We start from the raw sequence: 27,374 nt of genomic DNA, 5'->3' as shown, positions 1-27,374 counted from the left end.
CTAATATAGCCGGGCTCTGCTCCCCACCCACCACCCATGGGGCAGAGGGCAAGAGTTTGTCACGACATCTGAGTGTCTGCCCTGCAGGGCCTTGAACTTTCCCCTTCTATGGTGGATCTGTTGGGACTTTACATCTTGACGTTTCACGGGGTGGGGCACCAGGCAAAGATCCAAAGAAAGGGGGGCCAGGTTGGCAGGCAGATGTTTCAGGGAGCAGTGGAATTGGGCCCCCAACCCACCTGGCACAGCATCAGCCTCTCCATCTCAGCAGACGGCTCCTCTGCTGGCAGAAGTTTGCACCGTCTTTTTCCCCTGCCCCCAACGGGGCTCTCTGGGGCACACACCAGCCTTGGGCCTCCAGAGGTGCCCCAAATGGCCAGGCAGGGGCCTCCAGAAGAGTCGTGCCTCGAGATAGTGTGGCCCCGGCTCTCAGAGGCTTTGATTAGCTCGTCAAGCAGCTGACACTCTGGGAAACCCACTGATCCCACCTCAAGCCAGTTTCAAAGGGGGGGGGGCTGTGCTCCCATCCAGCAGGGGAGGGGTTATTAGAGAGCTATGCTGGCTAGGGAGGTGTGCCACAGATCCTCTGCATCACAAGGGTGGGGTAACTGAACCAAGGGTGAATTCCAGGAGAACCCTTGCCGTCACTATCACTTGATAAGAGATGAGATTGACAGGCGGATCCCTCCACCCCAGGGCGTTGCCCAGGCCATAAACTGGGCCAGGCTGATGAACAAGCAGCTTCTAAAGTTCTGGAGGTTTCAAAACAATAACTAGGTGCCAGGATGTTTTTGTCTCCCTCTTCCCCCACAAAAAAAGGTTTATCAAACTTAGTTGAACTTTCGACCAGGCAACTTCCTCATCGGATTGTTGGAATGCCGTACAGATACCTCGATTTCAATTAAGCCTAACACAAAATATTGCCTCAGGTTCTGATGTGCATGGGGTTGAAAACTATTCTCTAACTCCTCATTCACAGGACTGCATCACTCAGGAGAAAGGGGTTGAATGCGGGTACCAGGTTTGGTCCTGGACGCAGTCATCTTCAGTACTTTGACTGGCGATTTGGGTGAAGAAATGAATTCCTATGCAGCTGCAGATAAAGCAAAATTGGCTGGAACAACTAACATTGTAGATGGCAAAAACAGAAATGAAGAAAGATTCTGACAGCGAAGACGGGGGCTGAAAATAACAAAATGAGATTGGTAACCATGTTTGTAAGAAAGATTTTGGAACAGCAGTTGGAAAACAAATATGAGTCAGCAAATGCGATGTGGTTGCCAAACAGGCAGACACGGTTTTAGGCTGCGCCAGGAGAAGCGTAGTTCGCCAATCTCAGGAAATTCTGCTGTGGTCCCCAAACGCCTAGAATTAGGTCCCCGGGTCTGGGCGTCACCCTTGAGAAAGGATTCAGAGAAACCAGAGCAGGTTCAAAGAAGAGGGCCGCAGATGATCAGAGGACCAGAAATGAAGTTCATTGAAGAGATACGGAAGGAAAGGAGGCCAAGGGGGGTTGGATAGCCCCCTCCCAATGCTTGCGTGGACATCACGCAGAAGAAGAAGAAGGCCAGTCGGGAGCCAGCTTGGTCTAGTGGGGAAGGCCCCGGGCCAGAAAGCAGGAGATGGCGAGTTCTAGTCCTGCCTTAAGCATGAAAGCCGGCTGGGTGGCTTTGGGCCGGTCCCTCTCTCTCAGCCCAGCCCACCTCACAGGGTTGTTGTTGTGGGGAAAAGAGGAGGAGGAAGGAGGAGCAGGTACGTTCGCTGCCTGGAGATGTTTATAAAAATAATAAAGGCAGATAAAAAAAAAACCTAAAAAAAAGTGGGGAAAGAGCTTCCAAAGAGGGAGGGCAGCCAAGGGGCCCAAGAGGCGCCGGGCTCCCCTCTTTGCAGAGGCTGACCCAGAGGTTGCAGAGCCACCGGGCAGGGTCAGTCTTTGCCCGCCTCCTGCCCTCCCTGAGTGGGAGCCCGCAGATGCCAACAAGGTGGAAAGGGCAGAAATTAAAGGCGAGCTCCGGAGGAGGATTTAGCCCAGAGCAGCCCTTCAGGATGGAGGTCCCCCGGGGCTGCGCGGGGGGTCGGGGTGCTCTAAGCCATGTCCCAACCTTGGTCAGTTTAAGATGGGTGGACTTCAACTCCCAGAATTCCCCAGCCAGTACTTTAAGATGGGTGGACTTCAACTCCTGGCTGGGGAATTCTGGGAGTTGAAGTCCACCCATCTTAAAGTGGCTGAGGAAGACAGCTCTGTAGCATCAAGAGCCCAGGCAGCCCTATTTGAAAGAAAGCACCTCCACCGGGAGGAAGGAAAGCCCAAAGACACTCTGCGGACGCTCAGAGGTTCTCTGGGGAACCGCAACGGCCACACCGTCCCATTGCAGGCCGGCCTGACGTCACTTTACACAGACGTGGCGTCGCAGCGCCGCCCGTGACGTCACCGCGCCGTTCCGGGCCACCCCAGCGCACCCCGTGACCCAGGCCGGGCGCCCGGCACAGGGCGGGGCCGGCGGCCCGATCACGTGATGCGCGCCGTGTCTCTCTCCCCCCCCGCCTCCGCGTCCGAGGGGACCGCGCCGGCGACCCGGTCACGTCCAAAGACGTCGCTCCCTCCGCTCCCCCGACACGTGACCCCGTCCGCCCGCCTTCGGGGAGCCCGCATCACGTGACCGGGAGGAGGGCGGCCATCTTGGTTACAAACACAAACAAGCGGCGAGAGGAGGAAGGAGCGCGAGACGCGGAGCCGTAGAGCCGTGGACGCCGTCGCGGCCTCCTCCTCCTCCTCCTCGCCCCTCGCCCGTCCCCCGCTCCGCCCCCGCCGCCTCGCCCGCGCGCGCGCCCACCGGCGGGTAAGGTTCGCCGCGGGGCCCTCCGTCGCCATGGGAGCGGGCGCCCCCACCCCCGCGCCCTCCCGCCCCCGCCCGGCGGCCCCTCCCTCCCTGCCCGCCCCGGCCCGGAGGGCGGCGGCGGCGGCTTCGGGTTCCGCTGCTGCCCGGTGGGGCCGCGCGCCAGGGCCTGCCCTGCCTCCCTCCCGGGCGCACGTGCGGACGCCCGGCGGTCCCGCCCCGGGTGCGGGGGCGCTGCGTGCGACGGGGCGGCCTGCCCCGCCGCCTGCCCCTCCGAGCCGCCGGGCGCGGTTGCGGGGGGCGCTTTTAGGCCGCTCCAGGCGCCGCACGTGCGGAAGGGACGGGGTCGGCCGCGCCTCCGCCCCGGCCCGCTTCCCGCGCGCCTGGAGGCCCTTCCGCGGCGCTCCGGCGGGGGCTCGGGCAGCGCCGTCCGGGGGGCGCGGGGCGCGGCCGCAGGGAGGGAGGGAGGCCCGCCGGGCCGGGCCGGGCCGGGCCGGGCCGCTGCTGTGGCTCCGGCGGGCCGCGCGCGAGCGTTAGGGCCGGCTCCGGAGTCGGCCGGGTAGGAAATGGGCGTTCCGCCGCGGACGGCGCTGCGGGGCCCCGATTTCCTGGCCTCGCAGAGCCGTGCCCGGTTTTGCCTGCGGAGCTCGGTGGAGCCGCGGGCGAGGGACGCCCGCCCCTCCTGGGCCTCTGGAGGCAAACGCCTCCGTGACAAAAACGCGGCTCGGGCTTTGCGCGGCGTGCCCGGAGACGCGGGGCCCGAGCCGCCCGGGGCCCGCGTCTCTCAAGGCAACGTCGCGGGAGCGCAGCATCGGTTTGGCGCAGGGAGGTCCTGAACGCGCACGGTAGTCCCCGGGTTTGCCAAGGGACCCCTGAACGCTGGAGCGGTGCGGTCCACGGGCGGTTGCAGCCTGGAGGGCCGCCTCGTTTCCGTCCCCTGGCCTGAAAACCGTGGCTGTGTCCTGGCATTTCCCGTGTCCTGACATGGCTTCGCCCCCTCCTGAACAAAGTTTACCGTTATCCGCGCTCTGGGTGACCTCTCGCAGAGGAGGAGGCTGCTGCCCTGAGACGCCGGCTTAGCGAGTGAAGGTTCAAAGTGCTTGGCTAATGATTTCCACTCATTCGGGGGCACGGCCTGATTCTGATCATCATCAGTAAACATGTACCCTGGTACCCTGCGGTTTCTGAGGAAGGGGTGGTTTCGTGGGTCCGTGCGTGGGTGTGTGTATCACAGCTGGCAGTTCATTTTTATCAGGTGCTAAATGTAGTTTATCATGTTATCAGTGAGATTCAATTGTTCTGAAAAGAAAGAATTTTAGTGTGGTGGTTCTTTTTTAAAAAAAAGTCATTTTCAAGGTTTTTTTGGTTTAACTCGCTGACTTTTATCCATCTTGTCTGTAAAGTCCTACCTGAATAGGGGCATGGATGCTTGAGGAAATGAGACCTTGCCTGTAGTCTGCCCAGCACTGAGATCTTCCTCTGATGGGGGGGGGGGGGGCTGGTGATAGGGGGAATCCTTTGGGTCTGTCATTTATCTTTTAAGCACCAGGCAAAACCCATGTTATTTTAACCCCTGATACATTTGCGTTCCTACTGTTTCATTAACGTCTAATTCCCATGCATTTAAAGTATAACAAACTGTTGTGCGAGTTTGGAATTGAAGGTCTATATAAAAATATTCAAAATCTACTAACATGGTTGGTGGCTGTTTGGTTATACGTGCTGAGCCGTAGTGCTCTTCCTGTGTAGTCATTTAAAAAGCTGTCCTCAGCTTGAGCTTGGACATGGTTTTCAGTGTTCCGCTGCATCCAGTGTATGAAGAAGAAAGCCAGATTACATGCAGGGTTGTGGTAGGGTAAAAGGTAGTACAGTGATTTGCAGAACGTTGTGAGCTTATAACTGTTAGGTAGTGAGCAGAGGAGAACTGCAGTTTTTAATAGAGTCCAGGTACAGTATAGCACAATTCTTTGATATTTGGGCCGTGATGAGCACTGCGTGTCTTGTAAAAGTGTATGTGCAGTGAAGTGCCACCTGAATGGTTTTTGGTACGTAGATGTGTGTGGAAGGTGAAGGCCTCCTCTGCAAGGAGGAAATGACCAGGGATTCTCCTGAACTGAAGAGGCTTTGGCTCTCATTGACTGAGACAGAAGATAGCTTGGGAAGCCCCTGGGTGCGAGGGGCATGGCCAGCATCAAAGGAAGGCATGTTTAACTTCTTTCCAAATTTCACTGGAGGCACCTGGCAAGGAGCAGAGGGCCACAGGAGAACAGTTTCTTTCTGCCTCTTAGGCTGATGAGCTTCAGTACACAATCCACAAATATGGCACGAGCCAGGAGGGACTAAAACATGCAGGGGTATGCATTTTTTAAAAGTTCAGTCAAGTAAATCTATTTTAAGAGTGAACTGGGCAACAAGGATGTTAAACCAGGGAGAATCAAAACTGGCTTGCCTAATGGGGAAGGTCAGTTTGGGTTGGTATGGGTGGGCTTTCTATAACCCACAGCCCCAGAAGTGAGGGTGTTTGGAGCTGGCAAGGAGAAGGTCTTCCAGATATATAAATTTATTATTTATTAAACTTGTATGGTATATATGTAAGCCCTGAACTATGGCAGCCTTCCTGGTTGCTGTTTGAATGTGGGGCTTTTAACAAGCCAAGAGTGGAGCTCCAGGACCGAGGCAAATTCCTCCCACCGCTCGTTTTATTAGTTCACTTGGCTTTTCTCTAAAAGTGTCTCTTGCCCTAGAAGAGCTTTAGAGTTTTATTTCTGCTGATGGACTGGTAAGATTGCATTTGCAGTCTGTGGATGATGTTGGTCAGCTAGTTTGTTTAGATGTTAAAGAACATGAGAGATAATTGACTCCCAAACCATAAATCCTGGGATAATAAGAGCCCCCTTTTCCATTTCCTGGAAATAGGGATCCTGTAATCCATTCCCCTTTCCAAGAGAATCATCAGGATTGGCTGCCTTTATTTCTTTTCATCTTCCAGTAACTTAGCTCAGGCATTTGTGTGCTATGGTTCTAAAAGAAAGCTTTATTTAAGATTGCCTGGCTTTGATTGGCTGCCATATGTATGAGAATCTTGTCTGTCGAAAAAGTGTTTGCTGCTGGCCTTGCGTTCTAGTTCCAGTGTTTCTTTTTGGTAGAGGCAGCAGAGCCTACTTTTGGGGGATTGGGCAGCTCCCCACCTTTAAGAGAAATGGGCTGTCTTCAGAACTCCCCCCTCTCCTAGAGTCAGTAGACCCTGAAGAACAAAAGTAAAATAAAAGTGAGTACTTTAAGCACTTTGCTGTGTCCTTGTGCCCTAAAAATTGGAAGTGACGTGACAGTGACCAGCATAGGATATGTTGTGCTGGATGCAAATTATTTTGACCTCCAGAATATCTGGCAAATATGCTGTAGACCCTGAATTGGTGGCCCTTTTCTCAGTGTTTAATGCTGAGAGAATATGAAACTGGAGGAGATTCTACTCCTTTACAGGTAGTCCTCAATTTATGACCACAATTGGGACTGGAATTTCCATTGCTTAGCGATGTGGTCGTAAAGCGAGGTGTCATGTGACTGCATGGCTTAGCGACTGCAATCCCAGCAGTCCTAGTTGCTGTTGTTAACCAAGAGTTGCAGGTTGTTAAGCGAGTATCCCCTCCAATCCAAGCCTTTCTGGGCTTGGTCCCTCCCAGTCTTGAGCCTCAGTAAGGTAAGAGACTGTCTTCAACTCTCCCCACCCACCCACCCACCTACCTCACCCCCATCTCTGCCCTTCTGGCAGCCCTGCACTCTGCCTTGTGGGGCAGCAAGCAGACCCAGAACTGTGCATCCATTTCCAGCTGCCCTCGCCACCCTGCACTCTGCCATCCCAGGTGACCTTCACTGTCTTCTTGCTCCAAAACACCCCTTTGCAAAAAGCTCCTGGAGAGCAGTGCACCAAAAAGGTTTAGCTTCAGAGGGCTGAGACTGGCCTGGTCTACCTGGCAGCCAAAGGCAGGGCCAGTCTAACCCCCTTCCTGAGAAGGAGGACTGGTCTACCTGCAGAAAATGGAGGTTGAAGTGGGCCGCAAGGACCTAGTCTACCCATGGGGGGAAAAGAAAGAGGGAGGGAAGAAGGGGCTGCTGCTTTTTTTTCTCTTTTTTTTGCAGCACAGAGCAAAAGTCCAGCTCAGTCCTGCCCAGGAGCTTTTTGGAATGGGATGTTTTGCAGAGGGGCTTTTTGGAGCAAGAGGATGGCAAACATCGGTTGGGGTGGTGGACTGTAGGACAGCAGGGTGCCAGGAGGGCATAGATGGGAAGGGAGATAAGCAGGGGGAGTTGAAGTGCCCCTGTGATTGTAACTGCAGGCGGGCTGCCAAGCACTTGAATTTTATTCATGTGACTGTGGGGGCACTGCAATGGCCGTAACTTCGGGCACCAGTCGTAAGTCACTTTTTTCAGCACGTTTGTAACTTTGAACAGTTGCTGAACGAACGGTTGTATGTTGAGGACTACTTGTACAGTTTTATAGTATTGGTTGTAGACCAAGGAGTTGATAGGCCCTTCAGAGCAAAAGAAGCAGCCCTGCTTGAGTCCTTAGCATATTTCACCAAGCCATTAACATCTGGGGGATTCCCCACAATCCTCTGAAATCCATACATTTCTGGAGTAGGACAGGTCCAGTCCATGCAGTAGAGTAGTTCTTCCCAGCCTGATTTTTGATGGAAACTTGCCTGACCTTACCAGCATGCCATCCTCCTGCTCAATAAGGAGAGCCCGTCATAGAATAGAGTCAGCAGTGCCTCTTTGTCAAAAGAGCAACTGTGGTCAGGAATGCGATGGGGAAAGTCCCTTCATGGGATTTCTGGCTGGACCAGAGCAGAGTATGCAGAAGGACCTAGCTGGGAGATAGGTCTGTGATTTAAGAACAGCACCATGAGTCTTTGGGAAAGGGGAAAACCAGAAGAGAAAATCTTCAGTCCAATTATCTCTTCCCTTCCTGGGAAGAATTAACAGAACTTGAAGGTAGGAGAGACAAAAATTAAACAGGGAAAAGGTGGCAGGCCTCCAGCTCCAACAACCCAACTTGCATGGCCGATGGTCAGGAATGATGAGAGCTGTAGTCTAATAGCCAGCTGCCCAGGGCAGTCCAACCCCGTGCCCAGGGCAGGAAGCCTCAAACTCTTCCGGGCAAAGGGCTGTCCAGCCTTTCTTTGGAAACCTCCAGGGATGGAGCCTCCGCAACTCCAGGAAGCAGGCTGTTTCACTGCTTCAGAGCTCTCAGGGCCAGGAAATTCCTCCCTATTTCGAGTTTCGATCTCTCTCTCTCTCTCTCTCTCTCTCTCTCTCACTCACTCATTCACTCTCACTCTGTCGCTTCCACCTGCTGGTTCTTATCCTACCCTCAGAAGCTGTGGAGAGTAAATCTACCCCCTCTTCCCTGGGACAGTCTTTCGGGTACAGGAAGACCACTGTCACATCTCTCCTCAGCTTTCTCTTCTTTAGGCTAAACACACCATGTTACTTTAAACACTATTTGTAAGCTAAAGTGCACTTTAATGGTGCTAGCTTTTTTTAAACACGCTGCAAGTCCTGTGAGTGGCTCTGCTGCGTGGACAGTAATTTGTGTTCCTGCCTCAGGGTTGATAGTTGCTCTGTATGAATTATCCTCAATTTTTGCTCCTTGATGAAGGCTGGCGACTGGAGTTGTTAGCTTGAAATTCAAGGGGAAGTGAAAAGATAGTAGCTGCATTCTGCTGGCGGAATAACCCTGAATATTTTTGTAGGGTTCCAGAAATCCTGTGTTGTCTTGTTTAGCTAGGATGGTTCTGTCTGCAGTCTTTTCAAACGCTGCAGGATGTTCTATGTGTAAATATGCCAAATAAAGGAGACATAAAGTGAAACCCTTTTCCGTAGATGTGACAACTGCTAGAATTCGATCACAGTTTCCAAATTTCAATACATAACTATAGCAGTTAATTAATCTCAGAATAATCTCATAAGCTTGTTTGCTGTTTGCTTGTCTGTTGTATTTTTCGGCCACAATCTTCTCGTTTAAAAAAGAGAAAACAGCTTCTTGCTTGCTTATTATTACCATTTATGCGACCATAGAAGTATTTTTTCCCTGCCAGGACCAAGGCCCCTCCAGCCGAGAGCTTCTGTCTTTTGTAGAGACTGAGCTAGCTGTAAGAAGGTCTTGATGGCCATGCAGGGTTACTGATCAGATGAGAGAATTTACTTACCCCTTCCCATTAATCCATTTGTGATTGAAAAAGATTGACTTTCTGCCAGGTCCATGGGGAGTTGTTCTTAACCCGCTGCTGGCAGTCAGGTGGGTAATCTCTAGACTATCTTCATTCGGAGTAAAGTATGGTACTAGCCTCTTTTGCTTCAGGGTTACGTTATTAGCTTGTCATCTTGCCAGTGTAGCGCTCTCTTCTGAGACTCTGCTTGCCCAGGAGACCACTTCATCTTTGTAGCCACCAGGACAGCCACGGATGGCGTGCCAAAGAGGAGCACCTTGTCCTCTTCTTTTACAAATTCTAGAAGAGCAAAGACTCTTGGGTTCTGTGGCAGTAGAAATAGAAGTGGAAGGGTTAGACCGGGTGGGAAGACATCATTGCAGGTTAGGAGGAGAAGATGGTGGCAGACAGGACCTCTGGCTCGTGCTGTTGCTTCTAAGCTCAAGGAGGAAATGCTCAGAAGGACTGCATAGGAAATTGCCCAACCAGAGCCTCTTCTTGCTTTTGAAATTACTGGGCAGGACATGGGACTGACCTTACTTACAAGCCCTGCAGGCACCCAGAGCTCTAACATCCTGATGCCCTGTGTGATGCCCTGTTCCTCCTTTGGCCATGCGATGGGCAGGAGAGGTTCCTCCTTTGGCTTTGGGCAATGGGCCAGGGTGCTGTTTCTTGAGAGCTGGAATTTCTCAGGTGCTCCTGGCACATTATTACAGTTCTGTGTGTAAGAAGAACAAATTAAGGAGGAGGATTTGCTCCTTGTAGGTTCTGTTAACTCTGTATGTACCTGCTGCAATGTTCAAGTCCAAATGGTGCTAGTGATACCAGGAGGACTTCATCTAATATTTGGAAATAAAGTTAGTGTATTTCTGCTTCTGTGGGAGAGATTGGGGCAAAGGACAGCTTTCTACCATTCTCTACTAAAGATGTCAAAGCGCAGTGAGATAGTGCCTTTCCTGCTTCCCTGTGAAGCAGATGCCACCAGGACGCCCACGGTAAAGGATGGGTGTAAAGGACAAAGGCAGTAGCCCTCTCCTGCCAGTATTCAGAAATAGGCTGCCTCAGTGAGAAGGTTTGATTCCCAGATGGCCCGTGAGGGAGGAGGCAAGTTGGACACAGATCCTCCTCCTGCCGTAAGCCTGGGCCAGTCACTCAGGCCCTGTAACAAGCCTCCGTTGCTGCTTAGTGTTTATAGAGGGCAGGGTCAGAAGCTTCCATCTCGGAAGGTTTAAGTTCAGCAGTCTGGAAGCAAGTCTTGTATCAGAGGCTTCGTGGTGAAGGTAGTTTTTGAGTGGAGAGTTGAAGTGTTCGGAAGATGTGGTGGGTGGCGAGGGACTTCTGGGGAAGAAATGTCCAACTGAAGAACCGGAGTTGATGACCTTGGCAGAATGAAGAGCCGATGAGTAGACCAGCTCTTCGTAATTTCTCTGGACAAGGAGAGGACTTGAGACCATCTACAAGTTCTCCATACAGTTGCTCCTCGTGAGGAGACCGCAAGACAGCAGGGAATAGTCATCCTTCCTGTGGGAAAATACTTTTGTTTTGAATTCTCTTTTAAAAAAAGAACATGATAAAATGAGACTTTGAAGGTTGGACACTAGAGGGAACCAGAAGGAACTACAGATTACAGTTAAAGAGAAGAACGCTTACATTTGACTTACTAATACAGAATGGAGCAAAATATTTTAACATTGGACATATTGAAGGATATTTTTGAACAATGGACCCAGAAGTTAATTTTAAGAGTGTCTGCCTCTATAGATAGACAGTCTTTAAAAGATGCTATAGAAGAGGAACAAGTTTTACCAGACAAGACTGAGACTGATCTGAAAGTAGATTTAAAAATGACAGGTTACAAGAATGATATGGAAAAAAATGCTACACTGGACATACAAATTAAACCGGCTGATGTCTTAATAATTAAAAGGGATATGCAAATATCAAACCAAAAGAGTGGATAACTTTCCTCTATTGGATTTACAAAGTAGCCTTGTTAAAGTTTTAAAAAATGTTGTGAGAAGGGACAAAGAAAAAAATGAAAAGAAATCAAATTCTAGGACATTATTTGAAAGGACTAAAGATCAAGATTGTTAAAAATAAAAGGAAGGAATATAAAGTTTATCTGATCAAGGTTAAAATAGATATGTTGTTATCTCTCGTAACCCTTAATGGACTTTTGCTGATCAGGACTGAACGAGGAGGCTTTAAGGATTAGTTTATAGATAAGAGATGGGATATGGGAAGAAGAGATCATTTGTTCTATTTTAAGAGAAGGTGATAAGTCACTAAAATTGTTTATACTTGTTATGAAGGGGGAAGTCATTTCTTTATATGTTTTTCTTTACTATATTCCTATTTCTCTTTTCTATTTTTCTTTCTATTTTATTTTCTGCACTTTCTATTTTTCTTATTTTTTTTTTTAGTTTGTATTCATTTTTATCTTTTTAATTGTAATTTTTAATAACATTGCTATTTAAAAAAAATAGGAAGATGTGCTGGGAGGCCATTCCAGGCCCAAGGAAGGGCAAGGGTTTTTTTAGAAGCCTTTCAGGTGGTGAAAATCAGTGAGTGCGGGTGTGTGCCTTGGGTCGCAGGTGGAAGACAAGGAGCTTGAATAGCCCCTGGGAATGAAACCCGTCTCAAGTTGCAGGAGGGTGAGCAGAGCAGTAAGAGAAGCGCAGGAATCTCTGCTTTTCACTGTCTCCTCCTCACCCCTCCTTTCTGTCCAAATCTGTCACAGAAAAAGGCAAAGGCTGCAGGTCTGTCCTAGCTAAGTCCTGCATGCTTGCCCGGGTTGCAAGGGAGGAGAGCCGTGGCGGGTGAATGACCTAATGGAGGAGTCAGAGGCAAAGCCACAGCAGGTTGGAAGGCAACTTGGTCAGTGGCTGAGAAGGGGACTCGTTGGCCAGTTCCTTCCTGATGAGTTTGAGAGAGTCACGAAGGACAGTGGAGGGAAAGAGGTGTAGAGCTGGGTGGTAGCAGCAATTACAAGGAGGACTGTACGTTACGTGGCACTGCCCAGGGGACAGCAGGCAGAGCTGAGAGCACCAAAGGATGGCATTAGAAAGAGGGGTAGTTGCTTGAGGGACAGGAGGAGAAGGGCCTGGGGTCTGAATCGTGGACAGCTTGGACCCAGAGGCAGCTGGGAAGTCAAGAGAGGTGCCTGACTCTGCACGTCCCGGAGGTGCAAAGGAGAGAAATGCATAGAAGGTCCTGAATTGCTTTGACGGAAAAGCTGGTAAAACAGAGGCATAGAATGTAATATTCTGGATAGTAGCCAGTTAATCTCTTGGGTGCTAATTGGGTCCTTTTTCAATCGCTTTCAGTGGATGCTCTTGAGAAACAGAGGACCGTGACTCTCCTTCTGCTTTCTCCAGCCTTCAGCAGGTGGCTTCAGGTTGTGGCTGCTTCTTCGAAGGATCCCTCCTGAAGGCTGTCTCCGAGGCTTGTGAAGAGGTCCTGCCTGCAGCGGAGACCGTGTGCCCTTTTAATGCCTGCCTCTCCTTTCCAGAGTGTTTCTCTGACACGAGCTGAGCCACTGGGCTTTGTCCTCGGGGGGCAAGCCAGACAGCTTTCTGTGTCTCCGGCCACCCCAGGCTCCAGAAGCAGCTTCCGTGGGATTGCGCCCGCTCGAGGAGGAGGAGGCTGACCCTCCCTTCTTCTCTTGCTCCTTCTGCCAGCCTGACCTCCTGCTAAGGAGCAGCACCGGTGCGCCAGGCTCAGTCTCGGTCGGGTGAGTCCCCACGTCACGATCAGAGAACATTGGATCCGGGTCCCTTCCCTGAAATCCTGCCACCTAGTGGGCCTTTCCCATGGCTGCCCCTACCTTGTGGAACATCCTCCCCACAGCAATTCGGCAGTCCCCCCCCCCCGCCCCTTTAGCCTTTTGGAAGGCCCTTAAGACCTGGCTTTTTACTGAGGCTCTGGGCAAGGATTACATAGGTAGAAAGCGTGGAATGAGGGCAAGTGGAGTTGCTGTGGGGCATCCCAAGGGGATGATTAACGCGCAGGGTTTCTGTTTTATTGTTTTACTGTTTTATGATTGTTTTATAGTTACTGGTTTTGTTGTGAGCCGCCCAGAGTTGCTTAAGATGGGCGGCCATATACATCTTTTAGATAAATAAATAAATGAATTAAAACTCAGGGAGGGTGCCTGAGCTTACGAGCCCCCCTCTTTGTTCACCCAATGGTCAGTTCCATGAAGGAACTCTTGCAGGTGCCAGGGCCAGAACTGGAACTGGTTTCTGCCCTGGAGTATATTCCTGCCCCCCCCACCCCACCCCGATATGGCGTGTAGGTGCCACACAGTGGTAAAAAAAGCCCGCAGGAAACTTTGGGACATTGAAGTACCAAGCAACTGTGGTGGGTGGAGGCAAACCCTGAAGTAGGTTGGAACCATCCTTCACAGCCCATTTGGACAAGATCAGCTTGAGGAAGGTTGGCTGCAAAGAGATCTTTTATCTTGAAGAACCAACCGTAATTTATTTTGGTCTCTGTATCTTGCCTTTTTGAGATAAGTTATACATAAGGTTGCTTGCAAGTTAAAAATAACTCTGGAAATAAGATGGATCATAAAAGAGTGATCAGCGAGGCAGTGCTCTGGGTGACTCTGCTGGTGCATGTCTGTCATGCTGGCTTCGAGGCTGGCAGAGCAGAGCTGCCTAACTCTGCCTCTAGTTTTGGTGGGGCCTGAAGGGCGCCTCTGCCTGTGCCTGGCTTATTCTGCTCAGGTCCTGGGCACCAGCCCCACCCGTTTGGCAGCTCTAGGTTGAGGTCAGCATCAGGGCATCGACCGTTTGTATCTTTTCCTGTCTTGTAGGTCCTCGGGGGTTTACTGACCCCCCAGCTGGAGGGAGAGGTTCGCAGCAGATTCTTAAGGTATATACAGGAGGGCACCACCCCTTAAGAATCCATTTGTTCCAACTGACCAATGGGCTCCGCACCATTGTCCCCTCCCGCCCACAAAGCCCAGGCTGTTGAACCTCCCCAGGGATCCGGCTGCTTCCTTTTCCTCTGTGGCCACCACAGAAATAGAGTGCAGCAGTAGCAAAATCTGCATTTCAGTGGAAGAGCTCTGCTGCTCCTTGGGCCGCCTTCGACTCTTTTGGGTCTCCAAGGGCACTGAGGAAGAGAGGACAGGACGTCACAGCCAGTGAGAGAGCAGCCCCGGAACAGGAGGATGGCAGCTGAGATGCTGAACTTCGGGCCAGAATGGTGAGCGTGGCGGGTGGGACAGTGAAAGGTTGGCCCTGGGGGGAAGCACCCTGCAAAGAGAGGGCAGGGGGCCAGGAGAACCATATCCTCAAGGTGGCGGGGCTTTTCCCAGGGTTTCCTGCTCTTGTCCTGGAGGGGGTGCTTCGGTCCCCCGCTTAAGCCTTGTCCTGCCTGCTTCCTTCTAGTTCTGCCTGTGTCTTTCTGTGGTTTTCTATCATGTTCTCCTCCCTCGTTTTTCTCTTAAGGCTTTAGGATTTCCCTGAACCCAGAAGGCAAGAGCAACACAGGCCCCTCCTGTTCTCTTTTCCTCTTGGTTCTGCTGCCTGACCAGGAGCCCTATAAGAGTCCTAGGAACGTGCCCTTCAGATGGGTACTTCTCTCCCTCTGGCTCCACCCTTTCCTCCAGCGTGATCTGTCTCGCACTGCTCCTCACCATCCCACTTGGGGCCCAGTTGCCCTGCTGGCAGGCCACCCCCCTCCAGGGCAGGCCAATCTGTTTGGACCCAAAGGGGTTGGAGAAGAGAGAGCCGGCCTCCTTCTGTCCTTCGGTCTCACGCCTGCCTTCTCCTTCCCAGGCTTCGCGCACTCTCCAGTGGAGGGAGTGTGGCTTCCCCCCCACCCTCCCCTGCCATGCCAAAGTACAAACTAGCAGAGTACCGATACGGGCGGGAAGAGATGCTAGCACTTTACGTCAAAGACAATAAGGTGAGCCTGGGAACCCCTGGGACCAGCACCGGGCTCTTGGCATGCAGGCCTGCATGGGCTTGGAGACCCTGGATATGAAAGAGGCACCAACACGCACGGGGAAGCTCTGCGCCGAGTGTTGATGCCAAGAGCAAACTCTAGAGCTTGGACTGCTGCGGGGGTGGGGGACCTGGAGGTGCCTGCTGCTTAATGCTCCCATCCTCTCGGTCACACAAGGGGGCACCTTTTCTCCTCCCTCCTGTCAGGTCCCTGACGAAATCCAAGATAAAGAATTCTCTGCCATCCTGGAGGAGGATCCTCTGCAGCCCCTGGCTTTGGTGCCATTAACGGAAGAAGAGCAGGTAGGGCTGGGGCTAGTCCCTGAGGGCAGGCTGAGGGAAGACAGCTTCTCCCCACATTCTCATCTCTTTCCTCTCTCCCTTGGGCTCCTTCAGAGGAACTTCTCTATGTCTGTGAACAGCGTTGCCGTGCTGAGGCTGATGGGGAAGGGGTCTGGAGTGGCTCCGGCCGGCGTTTCGCGTGGGAGAGGCAGCACGCGGAGCCGAGGTATGGAGACTTTGGGGGCAGCAGGCATCGAGGACTGGGCCCCTACTTCCCTTTCCATAAGCTGCTGTTTGGGACAGCGGGTGGCTTCTGTTACGTGTCCTGTCCCCCCCAACAAGCAGGCCGTGGTCGAGGCGAGAGTGGCTTTTACCAAAGAAGCATTGAGGAAACGGAAGGCGCCTTTGGCCGAGGCGGCGTCCGTGAAATCCACCGCAGCCAGAGCTGGGATGACCGGTGTGTAGGAGCAGGTCTGACGGGGTGATGGCGGTTGGGCCTGCGGGTCTGTTTCCTACCCCTGATGCCCTCCTTTCCTCTTCTTGCAGAGGGGATCGACGATTTGAGAAGCCCATCCGGCGGGAAGGAGGTATGTTGAGAGAAAATGAGATCCCACAGCTGCTCGGTAGAACACTCTTCTTCTGAGGAGGCCATCTCTGGGTGGGTGTGGGGTCTTGTCTCCCAGACATGTCGGGGCTGACGGTCCTTCTGCCTCTTAGTGCCCCACGCCCTGTTGAGCAGCCCTTGGTAGAGGCAGGAGATTCCATCAGCAGCTCCATTGCCAAAGCGGGCTGTGACGGCTGCTCTCTTTCCTAGCCCGGCCCCCGTTTGAAGAGGGGGCTCCTTCCAGCCGCAAAGACTTTGCCCGCTCAGACAGCGACAACTGGCGCACGCTCCGGGAGGAGCACGAGGAGGAGGAAGAGAGCAGCAGTGCTGGGGCCGGGTCAGGAGGAAGCTGGCGGCAGAGCGGGGGGTCCAGACGGGAAAGCGAGCGCTGGCGGTCGGCCAGTCCAGGTGAGCTGGCCGGGCCCATTGTGCCGCCTCGTGGCTTGTGGGCTGGCTCCAAAGAGAGGGGGCAGAATAGCCAGCCGCTGGCTCGTGAGGGACCGTCCAGCTGTTAGTCTCAGCTGTCCTCCCTTCTCCCGTAGATGGAGGGCCCCGTTCAGCCGGGTGGCGGGAGCACGGCGGGGATGGGCGCCGGCGGAAATTTGATTTCGACTTCCGGGAACGTGAGGATGAGCCGCGTGGAGGGCGTCGGCATCGGCAAAGCAGCGACAGCTTCGAGGAGGAGAAGGATGGCTTGCCTGAGTGGTGCCTGGAAGATGAGGAAGAGGAAATGGGGACGTTTGACTCCTCTGGGGCCTTCATGTCCCTCAAGGTATGGGCCGTGCCCTGCCTCCCTCCCCCTCTCTTTCTGGCCCTAACGCGGGATTTGCAGCCTCTTCCAAAGGGCCCCTGGAGTCTGGGCCTCCGAACGAGAGCCGTGTTCTCTCGTGCTCCCTCTCCAGTTGGAGTTGCCACTGCCGGGGCAGCAGCCAGAGCTTTGCAGGTGCTGAGGAAGATTCCCCGTGCAGGGAGGTCCTCGGTCCAGGAGAGGGCAGGGATGCTGGCCTGCCCAGGAGCTCTCTTGCTGGAGCTGTGCTGCTCCTTCCAGGAGGACGGTGCTGGCTTCTTTGCACACGGGCAAAGCTTTGATTTAGTTTTTCCTTGCGTGTTGTGTGTACTCAGATGTGTATTGCGGAAGCCCCAAAATGGGCTAATTAAGCAGGCAGGCAGCGTGTGTTGTGTGAATGCTATTATAGAGTTGGGGGGCATCACTTCGGGAGCCTTCTGAAGCTAACCTTGCCCCCACTTCTGCAGAAGAGCCCCAAAGAGCTGATTCCTGAGGAGCAGGAACTGAGTTTCCAGCCCCTTCAGGAAGAGGAAGAGGAGGAAGAGCAGGAGGAGCAGCTTCTGGAGACCAAGGAGAGTAACCACAGGACGAGCAGAGAGGTGCCCGTCAGCCCCACAGCCGTGGAGAGGGCAGAGAGAGGTGAGAGGCAGAGCACGCAGACAGGGCTGAGCTGTGGGCACAGCTCCCAAGGCTTCTGGGCTGAAGGCCTTCCCTCCCTTCCTCCCTCCCAGACCAAAAGGACCCCCGGCCAGGCCCAGAGGAAAAGCTGCCTGCTCCCCCCGGCGCCCCCTGGAAGTCCAGCCCTCCTTTCTCTGCTCTCGCTGCCTCCACCAGTGACTGCGAAAGCATCGGGCCAGGGAGCTCTTCCAAAGCAGAGAAGTTGGCGCTTATGACCTCTGGCAACTCGGATGCAGAAGCAGGGGATGGTAGGTGGCCTTGGCATCCCCCGGCCTGCCCGTGGGAGGAGGTGGCATAGGTTGGGCAGTGGGACTTCAGCCTCTGGAGCCCAGAGGGGGGGCAGGGGGAGCCCGTGGTTTGATGTCCTCTTGGTCTGCATCTGCCCAGGGGATCCGGGCACTCTCAGCCGCCCAGCCCAGCCCAGCCCAGCCGCCGTCTCTCCCCTCCCCGCGCCCCCGTCTGCTGCTACCGCTGCTGAATTCACAGTGGGGGACAACGAGGATGAGGACGGGATGAAGCACTTGCAGCAGGTGAGGATGCGGGGCTGGGGGGTTGCTCTCCTGTCCTCTGCTGGCGGCCGGGGGGGGGGGCGGGGGCGGGGCGGATGCTGGGCAGAGCTCATGTGACTTGCCAGCAGAGGGCGCTGTCACCCTTCCTTTCCTTCGGAGCCCTTATGCCAGAAGGAGCGCCTCGGCTCTGGGCATCCCGCAGACGGGGTTGCGTTGGGGGCTGCTGGGGACGCCAGGAAGGCTGTGCGAGAGGGCTCTTTGGCGGAACAGGAACACCAGGTGATCAGTCTAAAAGATGAGATCTTGTGCGGGGAGGGAGCAATAATCCCTGACAGGACCAGTTGTCTAGACCGTCTAGTCAGGAGTCTGTCCTGCTCTCGATTGTGGCACCCCCACCAGAGCCAAAGAACACTCTAGCCTCAAGCAGAAATTACGTCTGAGGCAGTCAAAGTGAAACTTTTAAAATACATTTTGGAAGCCCTTTCAGACCATCCAAAGGGTCACATCAAAAGGCAGCGAGTGCCCCGACTCCACCTGGCCAAAAATCTCCGGTCTCCTTTCCACACTCTGCTGCTTTTCCACCCCTCCCCTCCCCTCCCCGATAATGCCCCGCACAGGCGGTTTCTGTTTTTCATGCTACGCTCTCAAAAGAGCCTCCTTGTCACTTAGGAGAAGCCCCAGGTTATTCTCCCTGTTTAAAACTCATTTGGGAAAAAAAAAATCAGGAGAATACTGTGTCCCCCCCCCCCCCCCAATATGTACAACTGCGTTAACACAGTTGCTCCCCACTCAGCTGAGGCCGACCTGCTTTCCTCTCTGCTGCTGCTTGCTCATCTTCAGCTCTCCAGGCCTGCCCCTTGCATGCTTTGTTCCACGTTGCAGCCAAAGCATCTGGGCCCTAACCCTCCCCATCGCCCTTCTCTGCCTTCAGGAAGCAGAGAAGATGGTGGCTTCCTTGCAGGACAGCTCGCTGGAGGAGGAGCACTTCACCCAGGCCATTGCCGACCACCGCAACACTGCTGCCGCCTTGCCTCTCTCTCATGAAGCAGCCATGAAGTGGTTCTACAAGGATCCCCAGGGGGAGATTCAAGGTGAGCCACTCCCTCCCCGAGCCCAGAGGGCTAAAAAGGGCCAGGTCTCTGGCCCACTCACTGGCACCTCACTCTCCTCCCGCCCCCCAGGACCCTTCACCACCCAAGAGATGGCTGAATGGTTCCAGGCAGGCTACTTCACAATGTCGCTCTTGGTGAAGAGAGGCTGTGATGAGGGCTTCCAGCCCCTGGGAGAAGTCATCAAGATGTGGGGAAGAGTGCCTTTTGCGCCCGGTCCATCACCACCGCCATTACTGGTGAGGACCCCTGAGCGTGGGTTGGGGAAGGGCTGCAAGGGAGGCTCCTGACCCTTCCCCTCGCCTGCTTTCCCAGGATCTGCGTTGGATGGTCTGTGTAGTGTGCTGTTAGTTTGAGCACAGAGTCCTTCAGGGTCACTCTGGTGTGAGAGTAGATGCCAAGTTCAGTTAGGGCAATCCTCCTACCCCAAGCGGGGTGGGGCGTTGAAGAGGCCCGGCGTTTCTTTCCTCCTCTCTTGACTTGTGTGGGCAGAGGCACCTTGGGCTCTTTGCTGGAAGGTCCCAGGGCAGGTGCTCGGGGGTCTTGGTTTCATCTGGGGGTGGGTGACTTCCTCTTCCTGCCTCTCCAGGGAAACATGGACCAGGAGCGCCTGAAGAAGCAGCAGGAACTGGCGGCCGCAGCCATCTACCAGCAGCTCCAGCACCAGCAGCTGCTTCAGCTCGTTAACAGGTATGGGGCGGTGCTACCGCCGTGGGGACAGCTGTGGGCGCCTTTCCCCTTCCAGCTGCCCGCATTGGCAAGAACGTTCCCAGAGCTCCAGCTGAGGGGTACCCCTTGGAGACCACCCCCAAATGAGGAACGCAGAAGGCTGGCAGATGTTCCCAAGAGATGAGTCTGCGGCAAGCTGTGACGGCCGCATGCTCTCTCAGGCTGAAGGCAGGATGCTTCTGGGGCACGTGGCTGGGTGGGCTCCCCCTCGGCTTGACACGGTGGGCCTCTGGGGCCCTGCCTGGCTACTCTTCCTTGGTCTTGCAGCCGGCAGCAATACGCCCAGTGTGCCCTCCAGCAAAAGGTGGCAACGGGGGACCTGGCCCAACAGCAGCAGCTCACCACCTTCCTGCAGCAGCTGCAGGCTCTCAAGCCCAGGTGGGACCCCTTCCCCTCCTTGGCAGGCCCCGTCTGCTGCCGCCTTCTCCCCACGCGTGCTACGTCGTTCCTCTTGTGAGAACTCCTTGCTGGGTGGCATAGGCCGTCCTTCCTCCCCCCGAGGCGCTGAGGGTGGTCCGGGCCTCCGCAGTTGAGGGAAAGGCTGGGGGAATCAGGCCTTCTGTAGAAGTCAGGAAGCTGGGGCTTAAAGTGGGCCTGGAGGAACGTTCAGGGAGCCAGGGCAGCTTTGATTCCCCCCCCACCTTCTCACTTCTCTTCTAGAGCCGGGGAGCAGGGAATGATCCCCTCCATGAACCGATCCATATCTGTGCCAGACACCGGGTCCCTCTGGGACACACATACCTCAGCCTCACCGCAAGCAGGTCGCTGATGGGCGGGGGGAGCCTCCTGGGAATTCTGGGATTGGGGCCGGGCGGAGGTTTGCGCAGGACCCGCGTGGCGGGATGGCTGTGCTCTGAGCTGGAGCCCAAGCCCCGTCGGAGCAGAGCGTTTATCGGCAACCTCGTTTGGAGGGAGGCCGAGGAAAGGAAGCCTTGCTGTGCCTTGTCTGGGGTAGGGGTCCTCTCTTGACGGGATTCCCGTCTCCCCATGGGTGGCTTTTGCAAAAAAACCAGCAGAGCCCAGCACGCCTGAAGGCCGGCCATTTTCGGTGGGGACCCTCGGTGGCAGTTTCCTACCCTTGGCTCTTGAAGCGAGGCCTCCGTCTTGCTCGTTGCAGTGACACGCGGGGCGGAGGGGAGCAGGGCATCAGGATAAAAGCGCTTCCGATCCGGCGTTCCTGACACCTGCCTGGGAAATACTGTTTTCTCTTCCAGGCGGTGAAGCCAGTTTGTGGGATATTCCAATTAATTCTTCAACTCAGGGTCCAATCTTAGAACAACTTCAACTACAACATAAAGTGAGTGATCTGGCCTGGCGCAGCCGTGAAAGGGAGGGAGCTGGGTGGGAGCAGGGAGGGCCCCACATGACTTGCTCTGTCCGCCCCTCCCTCAGCTGCAAGAGCGGAGAGGAGCCGAACTCAGGGCCAAGCGGGATGAGGACGAGCGGAAGCGCCGGGAGGAGCAGAAGCGCCGGGAGGAGGAGGAGCTCTTCAGGCGCAAGCAGGCAAGGGCAAGTGCCGGGGTGGCTCGGGGGCCGAGCAGACGGGGGGGGAAGGACGGGGGCTGGGCTGGGCTGGGCTGGGCTGGGCTGGGCTGGGCTGGGCTGGGCTGGGCTGGGCTGGGCTGGGCTGCCCCAGGGACTCCTGGCCTAGGGCCAGCTCCCAGAGTGAAGGGGGCTGAAAATTTGGGTGCCTCTTTCCAGGGTGGATGGATTGCATTACTCAGAGCTCTCCTGACCCCCAGCTCCCTCCAAAGGAGCCGTTCAGTGCTGAAATTTCAGTCCTTGAACTTCCAGAGCCCTCCAAGCAGGGTTTTTTTTCTCTTTTGCCCTGTAAACTCCCAGCCCCACAAAACAGGAAACCCAGTAAAGCGGGGTGGGGGTGGGGGAGAGGCTTGTCCCTGCCAGTGCTGGCGATGTTAATGTCGCTGGTGGCATCTTTGTTCCACACACACACGCCCCGAGGGAAGGAGACGCCTGTCCCTGGGGTGGGCGGCCTCCGTGAAGACTTCCTTCTGGAGGGGGCTGCTCAGAAGAGCGGGAGCTGCCTGGCCATGAGCAGTGTGGGTCTCCTCCCTCCCCTCCAGCTGCCCTCGTCTTCCTCCTGGGGCCAGCAGTCTGTGAACGCCTCTTCTGCTCAGAGCAGCTTCAGCCTTGCAGACCTCCAGAAACTGGGAGACGCTCGGGCCTGCCGGGAGCTGCGGGAAGAGGTGAGCACGGCCGTCTGCCTCTCCCCCCACCCCGGGGGCCTCGGGTGCAGGGGCAGGGCGTGCCGTGTGCCGATGCCCAACGCCGCCGTCTCTCTCCAGTGCCGCCATCAGGAGATGCTGCTGAAGCTCCTCCAGCAGCAGCAGCAGCAGCAGCAGAGCACCCAGCCCCTCTGGGGAGGGCTGGCCAAGCAGAACCCCTCCATGAAGGCCCTGCTGGAGCTGCAGCAGGAGAGCGAGAGGCACCTGCAGAAGCAGGCCCAGCCCCGGGCTCAGCAGCGCGCAGTGAGTAGCCTCGAGCTCCCCGACTCCCCTCTGGATGGGCTCCCCGGCTTTGGGGCCCTTGGGGAACATTCTCCCCCAGCGCGTCTAAGAAGGCCTTTCCTTTGAAGCGAGCCTCTCTCTCTGAGGAGACATGCAGGAGGGTCCACCCAGGCTCTCTAGTCTCCTGTCCTGCTCTCAGGCATCCCCCCACCCCGGGAGGCCTCCTAGCAGCCCCCTCGCGTGTTGGTTTCCCAACAAGGCCTTACGCCCGAGGTCCTCCCTTACCTTAGGAAGGGTGTGTTGGGGGGCAGGGTTTAAAGAAAGAGACCCTTTAAGGGGCCTGAGAGAGAGGTGGGCCCAGGGAGCACCTGCCTGGGGGGGGTCTGTGGCGTGCAGGGGGCAGGGGGCCTGTGTTGCAGCTTTTCTCCAGGTGAGGGGGCGTCTGGAGGTCCTTTGGGGGGCGGAGGGTTACCATGCTGCTTACTGCTTTAGGGTGCTGTGTTCTTACCCGCTTTTTCTTCACTGTTTTGCCTTTTTCTCGTTGCAAACCGCCAGGAGAGATTTTTGTTGAACCTGGCGGTAGATAAGCCCAAGAAACTAAGGGCGAGGTCCGCAAAAGCTTCTGGTTAGCCTTTTCTCTTTTCTCCCGGCTCTGCTTGCTAGCACGGCGGACACGGCCTGAGCAGCCTCCCCTCTCAGTGGGCTTCGGACGTGGGTTTGCTTTGGGGGGGCCACGACAAGGCCAGCCCTCTCGGCCTCTGGGAGGAGAGCATGAAGAGCGCGGCGCCCCCGGCCCGCAGCCTGGGCTTGAGGAACAGCCGGAGCAGCCCCTCTCTAGGGTGAGTTGGCCTTGGGGAGGGGGGCAGTCTGGGGCTGAGCTGGCCCCGCTCACTCTCTGTCTCCCGGCCCAGGGATGCGTATTCGGTCTCCGGCCGGCAGAGCAGGAAGAAGACGGACGAGGAGGAGAAGCTGCTGAAGCTGCTGCAAGGGATTCACAAGCCTCAGCAGGACGGCTTCACGCAGTGGTGCGAGCAGATGTTGCATGCCCTCAACGCTTCCAGCAACCTCGACGGTATGTCTGTGGGGCGCCAACGCCGGCAAGGCTTGGGGGGGTTGCGGGAAGGCAGGCACGCCCCCGGAGCCAGGAAGTCCGCTTGCTGGTTGGGTAACCAGCAGGAGCCTGAGACGCGTCGTGAGAGATGCGCCCTCTGGAACGGTGGGCTAGGAAGGCTCTTCAGAAGCCGTAGGGGCTCTTGGAGGGGCCAGCCTGCCCCACCTGCACCCCTCCCTGCGGAAGGGGGCCTGTTTAAAGAGCGGTTGCCTTGTCCCGTCCCCAGTACCCACCGTGGTGGCTTTCCTGAAGGAGGTGGAATCGCCCTACGACGTCCATGACTGCATCCGCTCCTACCTGGGAGACACCCTGGAAGCCAAAGAGTTTGCAAAACAGTTCCTAGAGCGCCGTGCCAAGCAGAGGGCCAATCAGCAGCGACAGCAGCAGCAGGTGAGGGGCATGGGGCGAGGGGGCTGCAGCTATCCTTGAGGGATTAGTGGTCGGCAGCCGTCGGTTTCTTTTCAGCGGGCCACAGGGCTGAGCTCTGAACTGTCCCATCCAGAGTTCCTCCCCCTTCTGCTGGCATGCACGCCCGTGCCTTGGGGGGTGCTTCTGGCGCAGAACTCAGCCCTCTGGGAAGCAGGGGCCTTCCCACCCTTCCTCCTGTTGGCTCCGAGGGTGGCCCCCCACTGGCCCCAGGGCTGCTGAGCCAGGAATTCCAGCAGTGCAGCTTGTCCTCTTCCCCCCCACCGCTGCAGGAGGCCTCGTGGCTAAGCTCCAGCAGCCTGCAATCCCTCTTCCAGTCCAACCACAGCCCCAAGCCACCATCCTTTGAGAACAGCCAAGCTGTGAAGGTCAAGAGGCGCCCCGTGATGCTCCATGCAGACCCCAGCATCCTGGGTGAGCAGGAAGGCCCGCGAGAGGGCGGGGGGGATGCGCAGGGCTGCCCTGGGAGGATTGGGGGTGCCGGGGTGGGAGGCAGGGAGGAGGAGGAGGAGGAAGAGGCAGCGGCGTGTAGCTCTGCCCCCCTTGGCACCGTGGGACACGGGGGATCCCCTCTGACAGAGGGCTTCTCCCTCTCCAGGTTACGCTCTTCATGGCTCTTCCAGCGAGCTGGAAACGGTGGAGGACTACTGAACCGCCTCCTTCCAGCCAGAGGGATCCCTCTCTCGTCCCTGCCGCTGCTGCCTTGATCTCACCCGTTTCAGTTCCGGCCGAGGGGCCCCGGGTGCCCTCCCCCCCGGATGCAGGGGGAGGGGCAGTCCTGGCAGCAAGGATCAGCTGGGTCAGACCAGAAGGCTGTTGCGCACTTCATTCCTTAAAGAAGCACCTTAACAAACACCCCCTTTTCTGCCATGCACTTTATCAGAACTTTTTTTTACAGTGACTTGTTACAGATTCAAAAAAAGGAAAAAAAACAAGTTGTGTTTTTTTTTTGAAATTGTGGAAGATTTTTTTTAAAAAAAGCTGAAAAACTACAAAAAGTTTATCTTTAAAAAACACTTATTTTTCATGTGGGGATAAGTTTAAAAATGTGAATGGCAATTTCACAAAAACTTGATATAAAAAGATTTATAAAAGAAAAAAAACTTGAAGAAATGCACTTAGAAAAAGGATTTTTTTTAATTATTTGGATAACTATAGATACAGATGTAAATACTGTTCAGACTCTTGCTCCGCACAGTATATTTTCTCTTACGAAGAGGCCATTTTATAAGATTTTTTTGGTTTTGTTTTTTTTTTAAGAAAATTGCACAAAAATGCCTCCTTCCTTGTTTCCTTTTCTCCACCCCGCCCTGGACATACAATTTTCTATTGTGTTTGATTAAAAAAAAAAAGAAAAAGGAAAAAAAACAACAACTTGCAAAAAGAGGAATTTACACTACTGTTGAAGCGGGTCGCTCCTACCAGAAGCTGCTTTGTCCTACAAGCCGATCCCGGATTCCGACGAGGGCGTCTCCTCCTGGGTCCCCCGGATTTTTCGCAGAGCCCCCCCACCCCCGCCCCGCCCCTCCCGGCCAGTTCCTCCTCCGTCCCTCCACGGAGATGCTGGAGATGCTAAAAGATGCCGCTCGTCTGCGCCTCCTCAGCGGGCAGATGTTCTCCAGCAACTCTGGGCGCGTGGATGCACTTTTTCTAGCAAAGGAGAGCAAACGCCGAATGTTGTGAGTCTCCATGTTTCTTCTGCCCCCTCCCCGTTTTGTACACCGATGGGAATCATGAATCGTACCACGAGCGTGTTTTGCGGGGCAAAGGGTTGCCCGTTCTTGGCATGGACTGAGGGCGCTCGGTGCGCCCAAAGCCGAATTGAATGTATCGTACTTGGGTGACACTTCTGGCTCTGGAGCCGCATTCCCTCTCCCCCCAAGCTGCCAGTGATGGTGCTGCCTGAACAGTAGCAAACATCACGCGCCATCGGGGCACAACTGCTTTTGTGTGTGTGCGTGAGAGTGTGAAACTGTCTTTTGAAACAAGGAAGCTGATGATAGATGTTGTCTTCTGCTCTACATCAGAGCTCTGGTGTTCATAGCACATTCTCCGTTCTTTGGGGCCGCATCCTTATGTGCTTTTTTGTGTGTGTGACGCTGCGTGCGTGTACGCGCACAGGCACCTGCTTGAACAGGTTTTGTTTTGCTCGCAAGGACCTTTTTTTGTTTACAGTCCATCCCGAGTCCTGGGGGGCTGCTTGTACACAGGGTACTCAGCATCTGCGAAGGGTTGCGCGTGCTGTGGGGCGGTCCTGCAGCCTTCCGACTCGACGGACCAGACCATCCCGTGTGCCCACACGCCCTCCTCTTCCGTTGCTCCCCTGCCTGCCTGCCTGCCAGCCAAGATTTTTCCCTCGCAAAGGTGGGAGGACACAGAAGGCCTTCTGCAAATGCGCCTGGCATCTCGTGAGTGCCCGAGAAGGGCGTGGATCTGCTCCTTTGAAAAAGCTTCTCGCAAACATTTGGCGGCACGAAGGACTCCGGAGCGCCAGATGCCACTTGCGTACTTGCTGTGTGTTTTTAGTGGGGGCGGGAGAAAGGGGGCACCCCAAATCAGCCCCTCTCTTGATTGCAGCAGGATCAAACCCCTGCATGGTTGTGACCAAATGTTGAAAGACTTGCTTGGGTGTTTCTGCCTTACGCCAAGCCAGGTAAGACTCCAAACCGGGACTGAAGGATTGTGTGCGTGCATGCGTGTGCACGTGTGCAAGAGAATTCCAATAATCTTGGTAACTGATACTGTGATGTTTGGATGGTGGCTGGTTTGCAGGACAGAAGCAAAAGGACACCTTGCTCTCCCCCGAGGGCGGAAGGCTGGTCTTGCTGGGACGCGCGGCCCTCCCTCCCCCCTCCCTCCCCATCGCCAGCCCTTTGCAGTATTGATGCCCTTGGGGGTCGCTGCCTCTGGCCCGCCCCCTCCCCCTCCCCCAAGAGGTGAGCTGGAGCTTGCCACGGCCTGGCTCTGGCTCGGCTGGTGGCCGCTGAGCGTCCTTCGGCCGTGTCGCCTCCAGAATGTACGCGGGGAAGCCCTTCTGTTCTGCGCTGGCCTTTCGGCCAGGGGCTGCCCGTCAATCACTGGCTTTGCTTGCAAAGTGGCTCTGGGGGGGGCCTCCCTCTTGCCGCCCCCCTCCCCTCCCCTCCCCTCCCCTTCTCTTCTTTTGCACCAAACCTTGGGGTGGAATGTGAACTGAAATAATCATTAAGACCTTTGTGTTTTTTCTGTGTGTTAATCAAGGTACGGGAAAAGTTTACAAAATGGGCTGATGGTTTTCTGGGGGGAGTCCCTGCCCAGGGAGGGGGGTGTGCCTCTCTCTGCCGGAGGGGATTCCCGCTCAGCTCCGGAAGGCTGTTGCTTTGAGGGAGGGGGGACCGTTCCCCCTTTGTCATAGAAACCTCTCGTGTGTCCTCTTTTTCAGCCTCCGTGTGAATAACGTTGTGATTTCTCCCACAAACTGAGCAAAATGGGAAACTTGTGTGTGCAATTTTGCCTTACTAGTTTTCAAGGAAAAAATAATAGGGGAGGGGGAAAAGAGCGTGGGGTTTGTTTTCAGTATTATAGCTTTTTTTCAAAAAAAAAAAAACCTAGCAATAAGGAGAAAGTTTCAACAAGAATTGTAGCACACGCAAGAGCTCGAGTGAGTTGCAACTGTAGGGGGAACGAAGGCC

The 27,374-nt window shown here is 55.1% G+C and overlaps 1 protein-coding gene across 10 annotated transcripts; it reads left to right on the top strand.

Annotated features, from left to right (window-relative positions):
• Positions 1-2,662: 2,662 nt before the first annotated feature.
• On the top strand, positions 2,663-26,856 carry GIGYF1 (GRB10 interacting GYF protein 1). Of its 10 annotated transcripts, none has more exons than XM_088142054.1 (28): positions 2,663-2,840; positions 12,558-12,779; positions 13,866-13,924; positions 14,111-14,260; positions 14,836-14,965; positions 15,211-15,306; positions 15,400-15,511; positions 15,628-15,742; positions 15,832-15,872; positions 16,100-16,297; positions 16,432-16,661; positions 17,144-17,315; positions 17,408-17,602; positions 17,742-17,884; positions 18,795-18,954; positions 19,045-19,211; positions 19,562-19,662; positions 19,969-20,079; positions 20,362-20,462; positions 20,916-20,998; positions 21,094-21,210; positions 21,786-21,908; positions 22,008-22,190; positions 22,833-23,008; positions 23,081-23,241; positions 23,507-23,670; positions 23,979-24,120; positions 24,305-26,856. In XM_088142054.1, the coding sequence occupies exons 4-28, from the start codon at positions 14,226-14,228 to the stop codon at positions 24,355-24,357; spliced, it is 3,309 nt and encodes a 1,102-aa protein (XP_087998180.1). In that variant the 5' UTR covers positions 2,663-2,840; positions 12,558-12,779; positions 13,866-13,924; positions 14,111-14,225; the 3' UTR covers positions 24,358-26,856. The 10 variants fall into 10 exon arrangements, with proteins under 10 accessions (XP_087998180.1, XP_087998184.1, XP_087998182.1 ...); XM_088142058.1 differs by having other exon boundaries at positions 12,424-12,779; XM_088142056.1 differs by having other exon boundaries at positions 12,373-12,779.
• Positions 26,857-27,374: the final 518 nt, after the last annotated feature.

Source organism: Python bivittatus, unplaced genomic scaffold (assembly GCF_059951505.1).
Source record: "Python bivittatus isolate LINGU-HERP-01145 unplaced genomic scaffold, Pbiv_v1 ctg000370_np1212, whole genome shotgun sequence".
Classification (NCBI taxonomy): Eukaryota; Metazoa; Chordata; class Lepidosauria; order Squamata; family Pythonidae; genus Python; species Python bivittatus.
The sequence above is the reverse complement of the archived record's forward strand: the minus strand, read 5'-3'. Positions and strand labels throughout refer to the sequence as shown.

Bases quoted from the DNA above. Each gene is read 5' to 3' on its own strand.
- GIGYF1 (XM_088142054.1), top strand. From the start codon at position 14,226: ATGGCAGCTGAGATGCTGAACTTCGGGCCAGAATG. The intron at 19,212-19,561 runs GTGAGGACCCCT...CTGCCTCTCCAG, and splicing joins CATCACCACCGCCATTACTG to GGAAACATGGACCAGGAGCG. The intron at 20,999-21,093 runs GTGAGTGATCTG...CCCCTCCCTCAG, and splicing joins AACTTCAACTACAACATAAA to CTGCAAGAGCGGAGAGGAGC.